Consider the following 23,583-nt stretch of genomic DNA (forward strand, 5'->3'; position numbering starts at 1 on the left):
AGTGTCAACTTGCTCTTGACTGACTATGACTGGACTGTAAAATTCCCCTGCAGTCATGTAGCAAAATGCCATTTTTCAACAAAGTTTTGCTCTCTTATCCTATTAAACATGATGCTTAGCTTTATCTTGCAAACCAGGGATCCCCAACCCTGGTCCTCAAGGACCGGTGTCCTGCAGGTTTTCAAAGTGTTCCTGCTGGAACACACCTGAATCATGTTCAGACAAGCTCTGCACATGTCTGCTAAATACACATTGATTTGAATCAGGTGTGGTGCAGCAGGGACACTTGGAAAACCTGCAGGACGCCGGTCCTAGAGGACCAGGATTAAGGATCCCTGTTGCAAACTGTTGTGTCTCAAAGTAAAACAAACGAAAGCGAATCGTAACCTTGGGAAAGAAAAGTTTTAACTTCACTAAACTGCAGTTGAATCAAAGGTGAAGCTTAATAGTAAGAGAAGATGGTGCAAGGATGATGATGAGTCTTAAATATAACCTCAAGTATCCTGGAGCTTGAGTCAAAATCACAGCATTTAGAGGGTTTTATCCAAAAATGTTCCGAAGGCCCCAAAGCAGATAATTCTTTCGCAACTGTGGATCAGAAAATAGAAGCATCTTTTTATTCATTATCCTGTATCCACACAGAAGGCTGTATTCATAATAAGGTCTATTCTCTAGCTACATTATGTCTATGGTTCCCCAGCCGTGCAGCCCTCAAGCTTTGTTTCATCAACAGCTGTATTGGAGTTCCTACACACTCCTGCTTTATGAATAATTCATACAGCCAAGCTGAAAGAAGAGAGCCCAAAATAAATACCAACGCTGACAAGGCAACTTCTCGCCACAGGCCCTGTGTATTTGTCATCGTTTTATTTTTTTTCTTCCTCACTCACTCTTTCCATCGCATATATGTGTCCACACTTGCTTTACGGCCAGACGTCTATGCTTTTACGTTGCATTAACCTGACGTTGTTTACCATTTTCTGATCGGGAAAATTCTCCACTCGAAAGTTGTCGGGAATTTTTTTCTTTTTTTTCTGTTTGCCTGCAGATGCAACACTGTCTCTCTCCTGTTTCATTCTGCTGTCTGGCTGCGAGATAGCCATTTGTCTGATTGCAGGAGACACGCATACTCCCCAGCAGTTAGCCTATGCTCAGATCATCTGTTACACAAGCCTCTCCTTTTTTTCCCAACCTCTTCATTTTTCAGCCAATCTTTTCGGTCTCTCTCCCCTGTTCTGTCCCCTCCATCTTCTCCTCTGGTGGAGGTTGCCATTCATCACACAGTCACATCTGTGAAGTGTCAGCACTGTCTGATAAATGACTCTGATGAGAGAATGCTAAATGAAGGAGGTAAATGAGAAATCTGGGTAATTATCAGGAAAAGTCCTGTTTTCAGCTCACCGCTGTTTATTATTTATTTTACCCCACCTGGAGTTAAACAGGCTGAGACATGCAGGATTAAAACTGAAATTGTGATTTTGTTTCTGTAGCTGGGGCTCATTCACTCATTCATTCATAGTCTTATTTCTTCTTTTATGCTCAGATAAATGTTTTTTTTTCCTGTTGATGTTTTTCTTTTTGTTTGCAGCTGTGGAATTAAGCACAAACTGTGTATTCTCTACCTTTTTTATGAGCCATATCATTCCAGTATCGCCATCCCTTATCTGTCTGATTCTGTATTTCTCCAGGGCGCCCTGCCGTTTGATGATGACAACCTAAGGAATCTTCTGGAGAAAGTGAAGTTGGGAGTGTTTCATATGCCACACTTCATTCCTCCAGACTGTCAAAATCTTCTTCGTGGCATGATTGAAGTGGATGCCTCCAAAAGACTATCGGTCAGTTCACTAAAAAAAAAAAAAAAAGCAGGATTTTGATTCTGCTCCTCTCTTTTTGTGCATGTTTTTATGATTTAAACTCAGCTCATTACTTTTGACTTCTCTGGTGCATGAAACATTTATAGACATAGCTTTCAGCCTTAATGGTTCATGCTTGAGGAAGGCAGCTTGCAGCATTATTTCACAGAAATATTTAGACTTTTCGTGGGATGAAAAGTGCACGTATGACGAATGGTGCTAAGCTGCTATTAATTATTTCATAAGCTTTGATAATGAACCAGTCAGAGAAATGCAGCTGTGCATCATCAGAAAGCTTTTTCTCTGATATAGATCTGTAGAAAACATGGATGTTGTGTTTGGACTGGACATTAACTCTTTCTACTGTTATTGTTACCTGGTTGAATTTTCTTTTGTTTGGTTGAAAAATGACAAATTTAGTGGAGAAGGGAAGTGATAGAGAAAGAAAAGAGAAGAAGGAACTTGCTAGGATTAATGGATCTTTCCATTGCTTTGCAAAATCTGCTAATTTATAATTTGGTATTGACTCAAAATCTGCATCTTCATTTTTTTTTTTTTGCCACTTTATTAATGTAAAGAAAGTTATATTACAACCAGACACACACAGTCTGTGTGCACAGCTTGCCCTCAGAGCATGTGGGAATACATTCAGGCATGTAAATAAACCAATGTTTTCCTTTAACTTCTCCTTCTCTTAAGTTCTTCATAATTTGGTGTTCACAAAGCTCGTAGAAAATCATCCCAACAGAGTGATAACAGGACTGAAGCGAGTTGTTTCATTTGTAATAAACCATAGATGCATGTACTGATAAATATGCTACAATTATAGTAAACTGAAAGACTCAGAGACACACAGAGACCTCTGCCAAGCCATTGTCATTTTTAGTTTTTTGCTTTTTTGCTAATGATTGTGGACATTATCTTTTAGTTTGAAGCTCTAAAAGCCAAATTATTCTTATCCCACTATAATAAAGAAATTTCTGGATCAGTGTGCTTATCCGGATCACCCCAAAGTCTAAATGCTAGTTCTTTTTTCATTTCTTAGATTTCCTGAAAATTTTATCAAAAGTTGTCTAAAACCTTTCGAGTTATGTTGCCAACAGACAGACAAACCAAAACCACCAAATACACAAATGCATGTCCTCCACCTTGGCAGAGGTAATAATCTGACTCACAGCCTAAAGTATTATGTGGTGTATTACTCTACATTAAAATACTCGTAGAGCTACTACAGACTGAGAGACGGAACACCTGAATTATAGGACTGTGCAACGTTGTTAAACACTTCATAAGTTTAGATTTCCAGGCAGAAATCACCACCAGTAACTACTGATCATAACCCTGTTCCTCTTTACAAAGAAACAACAAGACTATATTTACAGCCGCAGCCATTAAGAGCTGTTAACGTTGAGAGGAGGAACAAGGTCTTTAGTGTCCCCACAGAGGCCCAACATCACCCTCGTTTAATCAGCATGCAGAGACAGAAGCAGATAAAACTGAATCTACAGGCGTTGAAAGTTCAAGATACTTGGAATGCAATCCTCCCAATAATTAATATGATTAAACGGCATTGTGTTAACTGCATCCTCACTTTCCTTTTACTGCTTAAAAGGTGCACCGATATCTGCCCTGAAATGTTGTCGTCCGTAATCTCTGACCATGAGTGGGTGTTAAATATGTTAGAGAAAAAGCTAATTATATTTTGATATAATCTGAGAAGACGATTCAGGAAAAGTCTTTTCTGTCTGTATTAAAAGCAGGATGATTGTATTTTTGGACTCCGAGCAAGGAAGGGTAAAACTCTAAGGAGACATGGCAAACTAAAATCAAGCCAGCCGTTGTTTTCTTGCTTATCTATTTATTCTTCTTGACCCTGTTCCAAGTAGGTTTGCCTAATTGCCAGTTTAGTTAGAATTTGTCCTTATGCCCACTGGGTGACTTCAGGACAGGGTTGCTGCTTGTGTACGCTCCCTTTTTTTTTTAATTGTTTACTCATCGCAGTGCCGGTCCGTATTTACAGAGCAGCCAATCACCTTGGCGTAGGGGCTGGAAGAGTAAGTGAGGACATGAAGGCAGAAAGTCAGGAGAAAGGGAGAAATGGACAAAGGGACATGTAAATAATAAGAACAGATAGATAGCGCTGCCCTTGAGTTTTGTTTTGCTTTTCACACTGAGAGAATGAAAGCACGCAGCACTCCAAGCAGTCACACGTTACTGTATGGGCGCACACACAAAATAACCCCACAGATTTTCACGCACGCACGTGCCACAAAATCTCTCTCTCTCTGTTGGTATTCAAGGTATCTCAATGAATCAGTGCAACTGTTTCATGAGCGTGCCTGTAAGGAAATGTGGTGACACTCCTGTTGGTGCTCCATTTCCCCATGTCTGAGCTTATCTTTCATAATGTCATCATAACTAAAACAGAAGTAACATAAATCTTCGTGACACTAAAAAGCTGCAAAGAAAAAAATGCTTATGTAGAGAACTGGCAGTCTCGTGGTGAGCACCACAGATAAGCAGCATGAGCTGGAAAGATCGTCCCTTTTTTATTATGCTGTGTCCACATGATCTCCTTTATTCTTCTGCTCCCTTTCCCTGACGAGGGCAGGTCACCCTGAGATCCCCAGATATGTCCACCAGACACCAGTAATGTCCTCAGTAAAGGGTTACACACAGACCAAACTGCTGGGAGAAAATCTGCTACCTGTCTGCTCCCCTCTTTTGCATGAGGACTCCAAACAGAGCTCTAGGGATGTGTTGTAAGCTCACAGAATGTCAAATAGCCTTTCACTTCCAGCATTCTTGTAGTTTAGTGGTGACTGCTCAGTCAGGCATGAGGCAAGCACGCCCAAGGGCAGAGATGAGGGAAGGTGACATTATTTTCATTTTTGGATTATTTTTATCCTGATAATATTGATTAATTTTATTAAGCCAAATAGAGAACGTTAAGACTGTTATTATACATCTTTTGTCACTTTCTGTTAATTAGATTTATTAGCAGATGCATGTAAGTACACAAAACTTTGCCCCCAGTGACTGTGTGGGAGGGTACATATAGATGAGCTTAAGGGGCTTAGCCCAATAAAAGCTTTTCTCTTTATTTCCTGTCTTTGGACCCTGGAGGGAAGTGGGTCGAACACCTCAACACAACCATCTCTTCCTTACTATTCAAATGAACAGTGGGATGTTTCCATGTAACATCTGGATGATAAAGTCTTGACTAGATCATTACATTAAAAAAAAAAAAAGGGGGGGGGGGGGGGGGGGGGGGGGGATAAAATTCTTTAATAAAAGCACAAGTTGAGGGTGTAGATGAAGTTTTGAGATTTTCAGGAAACAAGAACAAAGAATAAAAGTCTGAACTTGAATAAGTACAAGTTTATATTAACATTATGTTAAATGATGTTGCACATAGGACAGTGGATACCCTCATTTGCAGCCATAAATAACCCTTAACCCAACCTACAGCAGTATTCCTTCTGCCTGACAACAGAATTGCTTGTGACATTTAGAGTCCAATTGATAGGATTCTGCATTTCAAACCACATCACTTTAAAGTGTGTGTGTGTGATACGAGTCTCCTGCCTCCAGGCCTTCAATAAAAGGCGGAGAGACTCAGTCACCCTTTGGCCTGTGTCTGACAGCCACGGTGTCTCTGTCAATACTGTGACCTCTGCAGATGCAGTCAGGAGTCACCTGCAGTCACTAACCACCATCTGCCTTGTTTTGTGATTGCACTAATATCACACGAAGGCATTCATCGGTTCTACAACACAGAGGTGGATCCTCTGGGAGGGTGGAAACGTCAAGATATCGATGGAGACACATACACAACCCCTCTGAATAAGTGACAATAATTAGAACTGCTATGTGTATCTCCTGCGGTTCCACAACAGAAGCATGAGCAAACAAAAAAAAAGTCCCAAACGTGACATTGATCCGGTTTCCCTCTGTGGGCAGCTGAAACACAGTGGAGTCACTGTGGCAGACATCTTTCTTTGTTGGCCTTTGGCTCACTGTTTCTGTCTCTCTTTGCTTTTGTGTTATTGGCAAAAGACCATGTTGACAGTGTTGCTGACAAAGTGGCCACATTAGAAGTGTGATGACAAGAGTAGTATTGAGGGAGCGAGTGTGAGTGTGTGTGAGTGAGAGACTGGGAGAGATTGAGAATGGTAGGTTCCCTTCAGACCAGAGGGCTTGGCAGGGTCAGCAGCATGTGTGAGGGAGATAATATTCTCTGTTTTAAGCTCAGTTAGATCACCTCTCTCCTATAAACTCTTTCTGCACTCCAACTTCTCTCTCTCTCTTTTCCTTAATGCATTCTTCTCTCCATTGGCAATATTAATATTTAAAGGGCTTATTATTTACTTCTGCTGCAGAATCTGCCTGCATTTTTCTGTTTCATTCTCTTTTGACCCAGTAAGCTGAGCACCTGCAGAGGCCATACAATGCCCAACATTTCTATTTGCAGGAATCATTTCTTGTTTATTGCACTCACTTCTCTCCTTAATGTTTTGCTGATTTATATCATATCAGTATTGTCAAAAGTAGGAACTACTGAATGCATTTAAGGCTTTGTGTCCTAATTTGCGGTTTTCCTCTTCCTGTCTTTCACAGTTAGAACAGATCCAGAAGCACACATGGTACATGTGAGTATTCCTCCGTCTTTTTAACCTCTCTCCTCCCCTCTACTCATCTCATTCGTTAGACGTTCCTGCATGGAATGTAGACCTGAAGGGAGCTACTGCATGAAAAATGACTTTGAGCTTCAGCTATATACACCAGAGTACATTTATGCAGGGCATGGCTTCACTCTGGGGAATGTGGGGGTAAATTTGTAGTGCATGAAAGAGGATGTGAAGCATATGGTCAAGTGAACAGTGAGAAGGCCGGAAGGAACAAGCAGGGATGTAGAAGCTGAACCCACCTAACCTCCACGTAGTCAGCGTTTAATATTTACAACCAAGCATATCCACCTTCATAAGCTAACATTAATTTTTTGAAAGTTTTCGCAGCATTCTTCACATGAAGTAACAGAGTGAAGCTGCATGCAGACATCCTACAAATATAGTGCATAAAAAGTCACCCTATGGTTCGTTAGCTTTTAAAATGCTAACTTAAATATTCTTGAAATTATCGGTTTATCATGATAGTTTGTTTTTTTTAAATCTTTTTTTGTACATATTTAACTTAAACATAATTTTTGTTGTAGTGCAGCAGCAGACATGAATAATGGGAGGAGTGTGTGAGTCCTGGAAGAGACTGAGTTATGGTTTCTGTCCTCAGCTGAAAGACTATGCAAACAGACAGCAAGACTGATAAAAGAAACAAGAGCAGACAAGAGCTGGGAGAGGAGACTAATGTAGTTTGAGTTTTGTCAGTGAGAAAGTTGCATGCTTGCCTGTCTCTGCACAGCAGGCTGGCTTGTCAAGTGACTGGTTGAATGAGTGAACAAATAAATGAGTGACAGGGAATCTTTTTATAATAAACACAGCACTTTTCCAGAGTCTGAGCACCTCATCTGTGGTCAAGAAAAACACAAGTCCGTATTTCACAGGCTAAAACGTTGTCCACAAATTCAGATAAGTCAAAAACAAAGTCTAGTAACCAGTTTAGCAGAAACACCTTTCTTTAACTAAAGTGATAAATTGACCTTCTATTGATCCCAGCATAAAAAAAATGAATATATGATGCATATACTTATATACCATAAACTTAACACTGGTTGCTTATGTGTGGTTTTCTGATCCAAGCTGCTCTCTGTATGGCCACACAAGCATTAAAAAGGCACCTGAGTCTGTGCCGTGTGGTTCAGAATAAGCAAAATTCTGTATTTTTTCTATTAAGTAAACCTTGTTATTTAGTTAACAAGCCATCCATAAAGAGAATGATAAGACTAGACTCAGTCTTGTGCATGCGCTGCTTGAATGGCTGCAAGACGGGCTCGCCTCGGTTTTTACATGTACTAAGATTCCAGCATTCATAGTCAGAACCTTTCTTACTTGTAAAAAGTTTTAATAAAATAAAAATAGAGTCATTTCAACCTTCAAGGTGTTTTGATTTATCTAGTCTTTTTTTTACACCATCAGAGGTGGAACGTAGTTGAACTCTGTGTTGTTGGGAGTAAGTTGGGGTGAAAGCATCGGTTCACAAGTTTAGAGCAGAGATATAACGGGAGATTTGTGTCATTTTTGATTGCTGCTGATGAGGTTCATGCTTCACTGAGCTCACCGTAGAAAAAATAATAGATTCAGGGAAAGAAATAATGAGGAGCATATTGACTCAAATCTGTTTAAATATCCGAGTTTGAGAGTATTGGCACATGTTTAGAAACAGAAGCTGTTTTTCTTGTTGTTGTTGTTTTTTTTAAACATAGAACTCTAGAAAAAAAAAAAGCATCTAGAACATGTTTTGCAAATGTAGCTTCAATGTATATTTCAATGCTTTCCTTGAAACTGGCAAACAAAACATGGATGTATCTGGGAGAATGTTTGTAGAAAATGAGGGGATGATGAAGAAGGCTCGTAAATTAAAACTATTGACTGAGTCATCCATCTGAATCTTCAAGAATATTTTGACACCTGTTGATTTTCTGAAATGTATAGGCACAATCATTTAAGCAGAAGAAATGATGAAGTTCTTTTTAAATAACTGTTTTTATATACCAGAAGTTCAGAAGGCTGCTGAACAGCTCACAGTAAAACAGCAAATGCATTTATAACTCCCTGAATATCACAAAAGTAGGAGCTGCAGTGGTTAAACGTTTAATTACTTGTGCTGTGATTTGTTTACATTCTCAGAGGGGGGAAAAATGAACCGGAGCCAGAGCAACCTGTGCCCAGGAAGGTGACCATTCGCAGCCTGCCCTCAGCAGACGACATCGACCCAGATGTCCTGGACAGCATGCACTCCCTGGGCTGCTTCAGAGACAAAAACAAGCTACTGAAAGACCTGCTCTCAGACGAGTGAGTGAACGGATATACAAAAGGGAGGCAGAAGAATGAAAGTCAGAAGTTTTAAATGATGCAGTCAGGAGAGGATTATAATGAGAAAAGAGAAACCGTTGAAGACGAGGAGAGTGGAAAGGGGCTGAAATAATGTTAAAAAGGCGGCAGCCATCAAAGGATGGGTGTGTTCTAGTGTCTGTGTGCAGAGTCAGCCGTGGTTTTTCCCGGCTCTTATGAAATCCTGTGAAGCTGTCACTTTAGATGTCAGAAGCCATAGATCACTTAACCGCTATCACACTGTGCTTACACCGCTTTGCCACTGGATACATTCCCTCCAAACTTATCCTGGTTTACGAGCACACTCGCAGGTCACATGCTTGATGTTCTGCTTCTGATGTTTGGGTCTCAGCATCACATGCTTGTGTTTCGCTTTCATAAATTCCCATCCATGCTGGGAGTCTTTCACACATGCTTGTAGCTAATTTGAACCCACAACTTTGCAGACTTTCTTTTCTTTTTACCCTTTTTTAAACCATATGCCTTTCTCATTTAATGCTAAACAAGCATTGCTCTATCACTCTGCCCTCTAGCCATTTCCTCCACTTGCTTCCTTTCTCCAGGGACAGTCTTGTAATAGTGCTGCATGGGAGGAAAATCTGTGGTCCCGATCTCCCTTTCCCCGGTTCATTTTAGCTGAAGTTGCAGGTCGTTGTCTCTTTGCCTCCTACTGCTTTCCAATCTGTCTTTATTATAGAGGGCCAGTCCCTGCGCGTTTTGCATAGAGAATGTTGCATAGAGGCTGAAGACATTACATTTCCTGATTCGCTGAGAAAGAAAAGGTCGAACTCATAATGTTTTGATACTTGATATTTGCCACTAAGCTCTGCATATGGAGGTAGACTGTCTTCTAAAGAAAATGGATGAATTACATTAGGTAATTGCTAAATGATCTGAGAAATAAACCTGTTTTAAAGATTAAAGCAGTGTATCTCATCTCTTCACTGTGCACACCCCTCAAAATAATAGATTAAAAAATTTAAGAATAACAGTCGAGTGACAGGTCTTGTTGGTAAATACTGAATTTATGTGATTTTGTGTATTTTTGTGCAGAACCAAGCCTGATTATGTGCATGTTAAAATAAGAACTATGTGGGGAAATTTTCCTGAGAATATTCCTTTGTATAATCCCTTCTTTGCAGTGAGAACCAAGAGAAGATGATCTACTTTTTGCTACTGGATCGTAAGGAGAGGTACCCCAGTCAAGAGGACCAGAACCTTCCCCCTCGCAATGAGATTGGTGAGAACAAGTAGAACAGATATAGAACATAAATCTTTTTCTTTTTTTTCCACCAGTAAAAAAAAACCCACAATAGTTCAATGTTATTGAGATGTATTATCTGGTTTTTGAAATGGGTCCACACAAGCATTCATACTGCATTAAATGTCCATCCATCAATCCGTCCATCCATTTTCTATACCCGCTCATGCCAATGCAGGGGGGAGGGGTTTGGACCCATCTCAGCAGCTACTGGGCGAGATGCACGGTACACTCTGGACGGTTTGCCAGTCCATCACAGAGCCAACACAGAGACAAAAAACCATTTACGCTCATACTCACTCCAAGGGACACTTTAGAGCAATCAATTAATCCAATATGCATGTTTATGTTGGAGGAAGCCGTTGCACCTGAAGAGAACACACACATACACACACACACACACGTACAGAAAGAATAAGCAAATTCCTCTCCATGAGGCTTAATTCAGTCCCCCACCCACCCACCCAAAGGAAGGCAACGGTGCCACCGTCACAACACCGTCCAGCCCACAACAACAGTCTAAAATTATGGAAAACACAAAAAGCACAAAAAGGAATTAAAATACTACAACACTGACAGGAAGCGAGCCTGTTTCCACCTTGAACTTGATAGATTTATTAGATCGATAAATGAATAAAAGAAATAAGAGGAAAAGGAGAAATTATTGCAGTAAGAAGCATTCTTGTGTGAGAATGCTTACCACTGCAGTAACGACCATTTCTCACAGGGAGCTGATGAAGGCAAGCCATTTCCAGTCAAATACAGAATTGATGATATTCAGGCTGTGATCAGAACCTTTTGTGCATAATTTGAACCATTGTGCACATAAAATGAGCACACATTCACAAATAAATTGTCGCAAATGAAAAAGAAAGCTCTAAATATATTATTCACACATTTATATGGCATCTATATGTTATATGAAAGTTATAAATAACTGTTTATTTAAATAAAGCAAACCAGTCCAGATATGGAGCTCTGCAAAAAGCTCATGCTTATGTTCACTGTGCCTTAACCCTCTGAAGAAATTGAGCTGTCTCCTGTTCCAGCTGTAGTGGATTCACTCTCCATTTGAGAAAAAAAAATGCTCTCTGATCATTGAAAATAAAAAGCCTTCTCAGTGGAAAATGGCAACTCAAATGGAACTTATCTATTGGATTTCTGCTTCAGTTCAGGTGTTAACTCATCAGAAAAAGAGACGCACAACAAGACACAAGCCCTCAGATGCCCAAGCAGACAAAGATGCTCCTACTTGACTCCTGCCAGGATTATTTTCTGACAAGAGCACTGCAATAGTTGTAGTATTATGTGCAAATGTGTGTGTGTGTGTGTGTGTGTGTGTGTGTGTGTGTGTGTGTGTGTGTGTGTGTGTGTGTGTGTGTGTGTGTGTGTGTGTGTGTGTGTGTGTGTGTGTGTGTGTGTGCAGTTAGATACCGACATTTTGATGAATAGACTCCTCCTTCAGTGAATGTGATACAGTCAATGCATTGGCCATTAGTTCAAGGTCTGGGAGGAAACCATTACTTACTCTCTATTAGTTAGAACGTCGATGTGATCAGTGCTGAACATCAGTCAAACTCACGCGTGTACATGTGACGCAGACAATAGCTCGATATGTACAAATAAACGCATTAACTTGTGGACATGTCAGATGCTTTGTGTTTATTCACAATCGATGTTTTGCTCTCTCTTACACAGATCCCCCAAGAAAGAGGGTGGACTCCCCCATGTTGAACCGTCACGGCAAAAGGAGACCAGAGAGGAAGTCCATGGAGGTGCTCAGTGTGACAGACGGAGGTTCACCTGTACCGGCTAGGAGAGCTATCGACATGACACAGCACGGACAAAGGTATGCACAAAGCTGGACAAATAAAAATCAATATTTTTATGAATGGATAGAGACAGACTTAGCTGTGTGTGGTGGTGTGTGTGTGTGGGTGGCGTCTTGCAGCCAGGTGGTGTTACAGCAGCTCTGACAGTTAGTCTGGATCCAGTGTCAGCAGACTACACTGTAGACAAACGTAAACAGACACTGACTCTCTGCTCACTTTGTCTCCTGTCTCACCGTAGTAAATCAGTGTACAGTAAAAGCTTGGATATTCCTGACGCCAGAACAAAATGCAGCAAAGAAGAAAGGTATTCAAATGCCTGTTACTCCTCATGCTTTCACCTTCTCTCGCTCCATGTCTCGCCTCCTCCCCATGCAAAAACAGGAAAAAGATGCAGCGGTGCTTTCTGCTGAGTGATTCATGTGGAGCTAAAACGGCTTCAGAGGTCTATTTTGAGCAGCTTTAACTCATCTAGATTTATTAGGGGGGGTGGCAGTTCCAAAACTTTTACATAACTCTTAATTAATTTAAATCTGAAACTTAAGTGGACCGCACATTTGTAATTCAGAGCCTCAGTATCAACATCCCCCGCCCGTTCCAGCATTAACTCAATTATCTCTTCCTCTCTTAATCTGGATGCATTGATAATCACTTCTCCCATACCGTGTCCCACTTTCTCTACTTGGCTGAATATTTCTCTATTCTACTATTTTAGAAATGCCCGCATCACGCCAGAACCACACCCCCACAAGGCACAGAGCAATGATTTAAAATCCTTTTCCTCGTCTTATTTCAATAACCAACATATCACCACACTGCACATTTCTGCTCAGAGGTAGTGACATTTGTGACAGAGAGGAAGAGTGAACCTGAGCAGGCGATAAACCTGATTTGCCTAACGATAGTCAGAGCTATACAACATAAATGCAGAAGCTGAAAGTTTGCCCAGTGGATAGATATATAAAAAAATTCTCAAGTCGTAAAATCAAATATGCATCTCTAAATGTCAGATGTATTAATAACCTGTCGCCACAGTACTTTGCCAACGCAAAATATCAAGAATCTCCCACTTCATTTCACAGATTGAGGCCACTTCAGCAGTTTTCAGTAACTTCCACCTCTAAACATTTCTGCTTTATTCTATCCATCCTCTGGTGTCTCTGAATTCATCGTCTTCTGTTTCATCAACGCCTCGACTCCGCTCCATTCCTTCGGGCGATCCAAGACTTATCTCGTTTTTATTTAAAGGTTGCGTTAGAGAAGACACTGATTTCTTCTGCCCTTCACTCTGACTTTAACTCTTTCATTTGTGCCTAGAATCCCAAAGACAGCTATTTGCAATGACTTTGAGCATTAATAATAACACCAGCTCATATATGACCACAAAGGTCAGAGGAAAAAAGCATTCCAGACCTTTGTTTCAAGGAGGCCGAGTAATTTTGAATAGGATCACTCTGCTGTCTTAGCATTTGAAATGGGTTTGTGTCTGAATCCTATCTACTGCCTGCATCTTTCTTCTATGCTACTTTAGATGCTTTTATGCACAGTTTTCTTGCAAAAGCCCCTCCCTTTTAGCATCTTTCTCGCTTTCCTGTGGTCCCTCGTGTACCGCTGACCTTCAGTGCCAAACGCCCCGGCTGATAGAGGGAATTGCTATGCTAATGTGGAAATGCTGCTAGTTTTACTTTGTCTGGCTTCCTTATCGGCTGTTGTAGATTGGAGATGGAGGGGTGTTACGCTGCAGCCCCTCTGCCTCCAAATCAAATCAAATATCTCTCCAGCTATATGTCTCTTCTCTGCTCGCTGCAAATTAGAACTCAGATCAGTGGGAGGTTGGGACAGATTAGCATAAGATGTCTGTGCAAATCTGGATTTGGGTGTGTTTGTTTTCTTTTGAAAAATAACTTTTCTGTCTTTTTTATCGCTTGTTTGTGTATGCTTTGTTTGATCATGCGCGTGCATGTGTGTATTTTGATGCCGCTGTTGGGGGAGCACATACAGAGCAGAATAACGTCCAAAGATTGGACTGACTTTCTCTGAACCTAACCTTATCTTGCCCCGGCAGCAAACTTTTGTCGACAGCGCAGAGGATTCATAGAACTTCAGATGAGAGGGCATCAGAGAAAGGACTGACTTTGAAACGTGTTTTGACAGGATACGTTTCCACCAGCGTGAAGAGTGAACGAGAGGAGAAACAGTTTTATCTTAAATTACACTGTATAAGTAAAATATTGCATGTAAGTTGTGAGATTACTGCTTTGATTTGACTTCTCCTGTGAAGTATAATTGAAAAGATTTGGGATAAAAGTCACAGTTATGCACACATCCCCGCGTGAATACGTTTGCTTTTCTTGACCAAGCAGATCTTAAAGAAGATATTTTAAAACTAAAGTCACAGCAGAAGAAATCCAGCTAATTTAATTTTACATTTTATTAACATGCTAGGAGAAATGAAGGGAGGTTAATGATACGGAACTGAAATATGGGAATAAAATGTGCAGAGAGAAGAATATAAATAGATTTTCTTTTCTTCTCTTTTTCTTTAACCAGATGCTTCATGCAGTTTGAATGTCGAGTACTTAGAATGATCTTAACAAGGCTGGCTAACCCACAAACTATTGACACTAATTTATGTAAAATAAAAAAATAAAAACCTTAACATGGACTTCTGCCGCCAGAACTGCAGGGGTCGTCCTAGTTTTAAAAATGAAATGAAAACGAATGCATCGAGTCCTCGGGGAGGTTTTTTTTTTTAAGGATTCAAAGAAGGAAGCTCATTTAAACTGTGTTGATATACGTGGATATCTGTTCATGTAAAGCTGCCTCGTTGGTAGAACAGTCATGAGAAAAAGAGGGAGAAAACTGAACTTTTCATGCTTAACTTTAAATCAAAGTGGTGATGCAGCAGCTTTTATTTAGGCTTTGCCAGTCTTGTTCAGTTGCTGTATGGAGGTCTCTGGCAGCATCTGTTTGGTTCCGTTTTCTTTGATTTCAGTCCATGCCCTCATCTGTGAATGTGTTGTTCTTGTTCCATCTCCAGCAGGCCAACATTATTACACCACAGGTACTTTGGATGAGTTTCACATGAGCGCATGGGGCCTGTTCCAGAAGGGGCTCATAATAAATAAGAACTGATGGGTAAAGGACATGCAAAAAGCAGAAAGACTCATTCTTGTCTTCTTCTTCTCACTTTGTTTGTCCCGATTATTAGATTAAATTCATTATTGGAACTTCAAGAACCTAAACAATGTTTTAATATTTGTAAGTATCCATATGTGTTTCTGAGTATTCATAATTTTTGTGTTTTTATAAATCAGGATACAACTTTATGTACATTTTTGACGGCAGCTCATTAATGAAATACTTCAGCCCGACTACACTCAGGATACTTGTGCGCATGCAAACACAATTTATCTGTACGGAGAAGAGTACAGCAGCTTTTGCTGGCTACATCTCTCTGACTTAATGACATAGTGTTGTGGTTTTCTAACGCATGATCAATGGGTCCCAAGTCGTGCTGGTCGTTTACTGTAAATTAAGCACTCAACAATAATAATTCACAGTCGCTCTGAAGCAGTGGTGAACCTCCGACAGCCCATTACTGTACAGCAAAACCATCTGTAACATAAGCTTTGCAGAGCTGCTGGTCCAGCACTAACAGATGCAAGACAGCTCAAACAACATGCTCCTGATGGACAGTGGTTTTTTTGCCCATGCTTCCATTTAGTTTACAAGCATTGGGCTGAACAAATGTGTGCATGTCTCAGTGGACAGTCAGGCTTAAATGTAAATGATGGCAACAGTCTGGTCAGCTGCTTGATGAAACAAGAAATCCTGGCCAACATGGTCTGAGCATCGCCTACTCATGCATGAACGCGTAGGAAAAAAAACACACTCATAGATGGGCAGTGGAGGATTTACAGGAATATCTTGGTGGTGGGTGGCTCTAAATTTTCCCTTCACTCATGTTAGTTGTTTTTTTTTTTTCCTTCAGCTGTCTGTGTGCAGAAGTTTTCAGCTCAAGTTTAACTTCTTTCTTCAGGAGTTGACTAAAATATTTCATGTGACTGAAAATAAAATCCAGTTGTAGGATTGTTTATTTGTTTTCCGTTAATCTCATTCTTCCAACATTTTAACTTTCCTCTTCGTCGTCAACCAGCAAAAAAATGCCAAAAACTGTACAGAAAGCTTTTTCTCGCTTCATCTTTTCAGAAAGAAACAAAAGATCTGTGGATTCATCCACATGTTGACAAATGCATCAATGCTGAGTTGCAGAGAGGAGGAGGAGGGGGTATTGTTAGACTGAATGGCAAAAAGGAACAGTGTTGTGACATTGAGCAGCTGGTGTTTCCAAGTGTTGACAGGCGTTGTTTTTGTGTTTGTGTGTGTACATGTGTGCGCTTGATGGAGACAGATTGCGCTGTGATTGTTCATTTCTGAGCAGGATTCTGCTCATTGGGGTTATTGACAGCATCTGTGTGGAAAAACACAAACATGACAAATGGCACTCGACCAAATGTTCTTTTTTTTTTCTCCTTTTCAAGACATTTTCTTGGCCTAAAGGCACAAAATCTAAAAAAAAAAAAAAAAAGTTTAGTTTATTAACAAAACTGTACAAAGAATGTAAGCTAGTTTTAAAGGTTGTGTGTGGAAAGTTTCTTATGGATTTCATCAGATCAATATATTTGAGCCCAAAGCTTAAGTGGTGTGAGACAAATTGCTGGGGGGTCAATATTAGTAATGTGTGCAATGCTGTTGTTACTGTGTTGTAGTCGTTTAGCCTCTTAGTTTGAACATGTTGTTTGCAAGAGGGCTAAATGCGATGTGCTGCTTGGCTTTCTAACCTCACACCTTTACCTAATTTTGAAAACAAGTAACAAGACAAAGCTCATCCTTTAAATACCTCTGCCCCCTTTTTTTTTTCCCATTTGTACCACAGGTCGCGGTCTATTAGTGGAGCCTCCTCTGGACTGTCCACCAGTCCCCTCAGCAGCCCACGAGTAAGTCATAAGGCTCAGACACACTCGCTCACCCTGGTTAACAACCATCCATCTCCTGCAGATCTTATTCCTGTTTTTTTCAGCAAGAGAAAATAAAGCTGTCAGTTCTGTGTGAATGCAGTATTGGCCCAGCCTTCCACTTAATGTGTAACTACTGTTTAAGGTCTTATTTCACTTTTGTGTTTCATTAAAGTATGTATCCGCTGTGATTACCGCTTCATATCCTGTTAGACTTCAGACTTTGCAGTTAGTATGTGTCTGTCCATGTAGTTTGAATCCTACTGCTAACTCCAAATAAATCACACTGAAGACACGCAGGAGATGTGACAGCAAAGCAAACTTTCTCCACCCCTGAAGCATCTTTCCTTTCCATTCTCTCAATCCTCTCCAACCATTATCCACCCCCTCTTGGTTTTTTTTGGTCTGAGCTCTGTGGAAATCCAGCTCAGGGAATGCTCCAGAAAATCCCCCTTTCCTTGCTCAGAGCCAGAGAGCATGTGGTAAACTTTTCCAGCTGACTAACCTGAGAAGGCTCAAGATTAGCCAGGATCCAAAGACGAGCTCCTCGCACCACACAGGTTCTGTCAGGCTGATCTGAAAGGGAAATTGATTTCTCAGACGTATCCAAAGCCTGGATTGTGCTCTCAGCAGGAGGCTCTGTGTGAGGTTGTTTCTCAGACTTAGTTTCTGGAAATGGGGCTTGTGTTTAAGGCTAATAGTGGAGCGCTATGACTTCAATTTCACAATTACAAGTCAAACAGATCAATAAAGCTATCAGGAAACCAGAAATCTCACAGCAGAGATGCTACCTTCCTCCTGTGATAGAGTCTGCCCAAATTGTCTTCACAGCTGGCCTCGTGTCTCTCATATGTCTGTGTGTTTGCTTGCTTTTCTCCATCAGAGCCCTTTATGTTTTATGCAAGTGAAGTCCATCTTTTTATGCATCTTGTTTAGAATTTGTAATACTGTGCACGTTGCTCGCTGTTATTTCTCTCATTTCGGTTTTGTTTTGTCTTCTTTTGATATGAAAGCTTTATGTCATGATTATTTTCTGCTTTGTTCTTCTTTTTGTTATGATTCCTCCATCTTTCCTGCATATGTTGCCCCCTTCCCTGCTTCTTTATTCTATGCGTGTGATTGTTTGTTCTGCCTCTTTTTTCCTGGCTTGACATTTTGTTTTGCTTTTTATGCATGCATCCTTACGTTCTCCATTTTCCTTTCCTCGTGCACCTGCCTCCGTGCTTGGCTTTACTGTGCTGTGCATCCCTGCACCCTGTCTTTTTGAACCCAGCCTGTTCGAAAGTTCTGTGTGCCACCCCAGTCTCCAGAATTTACCCAGTCCCCCAATGCTAGTCCCTGTCCATCCCCAGAACCTGCTTCGAATCGTGCAGGCCCACGAATATCCACCCCCAACTCACTCGCACCAAACAGTGAGCCCTTGCCAGAAGCACTCAACAAGACACAGACACTCCCCACCAAGCCCAAAGTTGCCCCAAAGCCCCTCCAAGCCACACGATCAAACCCCCTACCTGAAAGCTCACCTGACCCACCACCTCCAGCCAAATCAGAACCATCTAGCCCCTGCCAGCCTCCATCCTCTGCTTCTGTGCCTCCCACCCCTACTTCTCCATGCTCCCCATCCCCCTTCCCCACTTCATCTATCACCAGTGCTTCCATCCCTAACAGCCCCCAGGTACGCCGCACCCATTACGCTGCCAACCCCCAACTTTCTGTGCCCTTCAGCCCAGTGGTGCCCCTGTCACCAATCCGGCTGCATCATTTTCACCCCGTTGCACCAGCTCCTTCTCCATTAACTGACCACCCACCCAAATCTATCCCCCTCATACAGGTTACCCCTCACCCTTCCCCTCGGGGCAGTCCCCTCCCTACCCCAAAGGGCACTCCGGTGCACACACCCAAGGACAGCCCAGCTGGGACCCCAACTCCAACACCGCCTCCAAGCCCCTCTATTGGAGGCATGCCTTGGAGGACGCGCCTCAACTCCATCAAGAACAGCTTCCTGGGCTCGCCACGCTTCCACCGCAGGAAACTCCAAGGTACTAACATCCTGGCTGATTTGGCAAATGTTTTATAGTCACGCAACTTTCAAATACCACTTTACAATCTTGTGTATTCTATTTGCTGTATTTCTATAAATCCTTTCACATATTTGGACCCCCTGCCTCTACAGTTCCTACACAAGAGGAGATGTCCAGCCTCACGCCAGAGTCTTCCCCAGAGTAAGTAGATGCTGCTTCTTTTGAAGGCACAACTACTGCCATAACTATGCATGACTTGTCAGCCCTTCAGACACCAAGTCAAACAGGCTCTCTCTTGATGGCAGGATGTTTTGGAAAGTGCACCATCCATAAATGTTTGATTTTTCCTGCTGAGTTACCTTTAATGACCTCAGGTCCTGTCTCGATTGGAGATGTAGCATCGTCACAGGAGGTGCTGGATTATATGGGGTGTGGGTGAAGTTGCCAAATTCCATCCTTATTACTTGAGGTTGGCCTAGATATGCCTGTTTGGTTAGCTGCTGTATGGTTCAGTCATTTCCAATTACCTGGGAGGAATGTTTGGGCTGTAAGAATTTGAAGATTTGTGGAAAAGATGTTTTGTTGGTTCCTTGTATTGATGTTTATATGTAAAAGGTAGTTGTGTGTGTACATGTATGTTGGCAGGAAAGCCCAAAGGTTAATGGGGACAAATGCTCACTTGTAAATGCTAAATAATACAGACCTATTTTCTTGTTTTCTTTCAGACTTGCCAAAAAATCCTGGTTTGGTAACTTTATCAACCTGGAAAAAGAGGAGCAGATTTTTATCGTCATCAAAGACAAGCCTCTCAGTTCCATCAAGGCGGACATCGTGCAAGCCTTCCTCTCAGTATGTACTTGTAAACACTTGTTCTTAATTTTGTACCTTTCCCCTTTTTCCTCTAACTCTGACCTGAATCCCATCTGCTCGGCAGCCCCTCTGCCACAGCGCTAACTGTTTCATTGCATGTGCCATTATTTGGCAGCCTCTCTCCGAGTGTTTCCAAACGTATGCCCGATTTGTGTAGCAATTCAGTAAACTGCTTGTATTTGGTGCCTCTATTTTCTCTTTGACTGTAGACTCACTTGAGGTCAATAGAAAAATCAACACAGAGCACAGATCATTAGCATATAGATGCTTTGCCCTCAATACAATGATTTGAGTGTGTGTGTGTGTGTGTGTGTGTGTGCGTTTTAATATATTTAGCTGTGCAATGTGAGAAGCTGCGATATAGTGTAGATGGTATCTGTGTCTCTGTGTGTGTGTGTGTGTGTGTTGGGCTTGATAATGGTGTGAACAAATACATGCAGATGCAGGCAACATCAATGAGCGCAACAGTATCAACAAATATTCAGCAGTGGTAGTTGTTATTCAGTGTACATAAGTAAACAGAACCTGGCTTCACCCCAGTTAGATTTACCAGAGTCTAAGTAAATGCAAACTTTGCCATGCAGGTCAATGTCAAATCTGTTTCTGCTTCCCTCCAGGCAACTTTCCAAACTGGTATTCCAGACAGTAGATTGGCACCTGAATTAGAGGAATCATACCTCTCTGCACACTTACATTAATGGAATGTCAAACCCTCCTCAGCACTTATAGAAAAACGTGACAATTTCAGAGCTCACCTGTTCATTGAGCATACAAATTCATTTCAGGCAGGAGAGTGCAGTGTTGTTGGATGACTCAAGATTACATTAGCTTAAGACTCTGGCATGCATGGCTACTCCCTGAGGCATTAATCTCCTTAGAGTTTCAACTGTGGCTCATACTGTGTGGAGGGTATTTTAATGATGGTTCATTCACCATTATATGCAGAGTCTGGGGGAAGAAAATTGACATCATTGCTTCCTATGTGTAATCCCATCCATTACCTGCATCTTTGTACTACATATTTTTTTATTGCTTTCATTCCCTCTTTGTCAGTTTATCCTTCCCTGACTCTTCCCTTCTTTCCTAGATTCCCAGCCTGAGCCACAGTGTGATCTCTCAAACCAGCTTCCGAGCAGAGTACAAGTCCACCGCCGGCCCCACAGTCTTCCAAAAGCCGGTCAAATTTCAGGTGGATATCACCTACACAGAGAGCACAGCTGCCACGAAAGAGAATGGCATCTACTCTGTCACCTTCACCCTGCTCTCAGGTGAGACTGCTTCAACATGCATGGAATCTGCTTACCCTGCTCATCACTGGGTGTGCTTATTCCAGCACATAGTCTCCAGTCCTACACCTGCATTAACATTCCCATCAGTTTTCTAGTTTGCCCAGGCTACATGTGTTTCCCCAGTTGGAGCATCTTATAGATTCAAATAGACTGAGCGTTGTCCACGTTATCTCCTCAAAAATTCAGAAATATCCTGTAAAAATCAAATTAATCAGGATATTCTTCTGCTTTTTCTGTTTCATTGGGATTACGGAGGCCTTGGGAAGGCTGGAATCCCATATCCCACTTTGGGGAAAAAAAACAAACTATCACTTATGTGTCAGGTGGAATGCCGTCACACTTCTGACTAATAGAATTAAGTTTGCTTATACCCAACAAACAAACAAACCGGGAGCGTTTTGGGTTTTTTTTCGGAAGTGGGTGTTTTCCAAACTCGCTGCCAAAAAGAGCAACTGCCTGACAATTTACTTGAAGTAGTTGCAGTTCTTAGCGCTTGATAAGATTTTCCCTGAACCTCCCAGAGCGTAACAGAATGAGGTCTGCCTATGCGAGATTACATACTAAGCAATCATGTGTGAATGCTTAGTTGTGCAGAAACACATGCTTGCTTTCCTTCACTCTCCTCGGTCTCTGCATAGCGCACACACAGACACACAAACATTTTAGTCTTTTTCTAGTTGTGGATTCTTTCTTCTGTGAATGCCTCACCTTCAGCCCAATCTAGTTCTAATCTTAAAGCCATTTTAAGGATGTTTTACAACTGTTTTTCTGTAGTTTTCCATCTCTCTGCACATCACCATGTACTAACCGTCTTTTTTTTTTTTTTACTTGTTTTTAATGTTTTCCCAGTTTATTTAGCATATTTTGTACATGCTGGGCTATTAAAATGCAGGTGTATTTATGATGGCTGCATGCCACTTCAGGGAGGAACCACCTCTGCGCATTCTTGAACACTATCATGGTTTCCAGGGCCAGGGAACTAAGCCATCATTAATCCCACCTGCATCCCCCCCCCCTGCGACAGCTCAGTGTATCCCCTGAAAGAGGGATATTTATCACAAAATTTCTGTCATGCATGTGTGCACAGGACCGAGTCGGCGTTTTAAGCGAGTGGTTGAGACAATTCAGAGCCAATTGTTAAGCACACATGACCAGCCTGGAGTTCAACAGTTGTCTGGTAAGTAAAAACTGCTTCTTTCGCCCAAAAAAAATAAATATACACTTCACCCATACCCTTCTTGCCTCATCCTCCCATCCCACCCCTTGATGAACTACTTTTCACCGCTGATGCTAAGCTAGATCTCGCCCTTCCCTCTGCTGCGCTTGAAATCCGCGAGCCACACTCTTCCTTTCTGAGCGGCTTCCATTGCATGTAGGCATCTCACCGACTTGAAAGGGTGGGCGTCACTCTTGAGGGGCGACCGCAGGTCAAATGTTGTCTTGTTGCCCCGGTATTGAGGATTAGAGTAGAGGTAGAGTAAGCTGATTCACATTCTGTTACTCCTACTTCCAAGACTGATCGCCAGAGCCTGTCACCATGGTAACACCACTTCACCTCAACGCATTCCCACAATGCAGTGCACCGCAAAACGACCCCACACCTGATAAGTGTCCTCTCTCCCTTGGTCTTTTGCTGTTTGTATAATTTTAATAAGTCACTGTTTGTCTGTGTTTTGGCATCTTTAAAGGCGAAATACAAATATTTAGCCTTTATTAGCCTCCATCACCACGTAAACTCTTATGTGCCAGCTTGATGATGCTAATAAAACCAACTTAGCTTCTCATTAGTTGCAGGACTCACACTGAGCCCCTGAACAGGTATAAGCCTGTGCTTTCCCCATGGTGTCAATATCATGTTCTCTTAATGCACAGTCTGCAAGATGAAGAGACTATGAGAAGAAAAATAGGGGTACTACTTCCCCCCCCTCCTCCTCCTCTCCTACTGCTTTTAGCATGTTTCCACTGTTCTGTCTGTGTGTGCGTCTCAGTTTTCATCCTCTTCATAACACTGCCATCTGCTGGTCAGGCTGATTTCTCCTCAGATATCAGTTTCATCTCCACATGTACAAAAAATTAGAGTATTATGAAAAATGTCAATATTTTTCATCACTGATTTCAACATGTGAAACCTTTATAGATTCATTACAGATAGAGTAAAACATTTATTTCTTGAGATTTTGATGATTGTGGCTTATAGAAATTAGAATATTAAATAAGATCAATGAAAAAAAGGATATTTTAAACAGAAAAGTCAGGTTTCTGAACAGTATGCTCATTTCCATGCACTCAGTACCTGGTTGGGCTCCTTTTGCATGAATTACTGCATCAATGTGGCGTGGCAATGGAAGCGATCAGAGTGTGGCGCTGCTCAGGTGTAACAGAAGCCCAGGTTGCTTTGATAACAGCCTTCAGGTCATCTACATAGTTGGGTCTGA

General features: G+C 41.6%; 1 protein-coding gene across 1 annotated transcript in view; it reads left to right on the forward strand.

The window, feature by feature from the left end:
* LOC306766691 (serine/threonine-protein kinase BRSK2-like) overlaps positions 1-23,583 on the forward strand; it is a gene marked incomplete at both ends in the record, with an annotated part of 172,027 nt that overhangs the window by 140,236 nt on the left and 8,208 nt on the right. Inside the window, 11 exons of the mRNA XM_079254508.1 lie at positions 1,689-1,835; positions 6,474-6,505; positions 8,657-8,821; positions 10,003-10,100; positions 11,820-11,970; positions 16,890-16,950; positions 18,242-19,007; positions 19,142-19,190; positions 19,715-19,838; positions 20,947-21,127; positions 22,236-22,325. Of these exons, the coding sequence (XP_079110634.1) occupies positions 1,689-1,835; positions 6,474-6,505; positions 8,657-8,821; positions 10,003-10,100; positions 11,820-11,970; positions 16,890-16,950; positions 18,242-19,007; positions 19,142-19,190; positions 19,715-19,838; positions 20,947-21,127; positions 22,236-22,325 (1,864 nt within the window). The remainder of the gene's footprint in view (positions 1-1,688; positions 1,836-6,473; positions 6,506-8,656; positions 8,822-10,002; positions 10,101-11,819; positions 11,971-16,889; positions 16,951-18,241; positions 19,008-19,141; positions 19,191-19,714; positions 19,839-20,946; positions 21,128-22,235; positions 22,326-23,583) is intronic.

This window comes from Telmatherina bonti (genome assembly GCF_933228915.1).
Source record: "Telmatherina bonti genome assembly, chromosome: 2".
In the NCBI taxonomy this organism is placed as follows: domain Eukaryota; kingdom Metazoa; phylum Chordata; class Actinopteri; order Atheriniformes; family Telmatherinidae; genus Telmatherina; species Telmatherina bonti.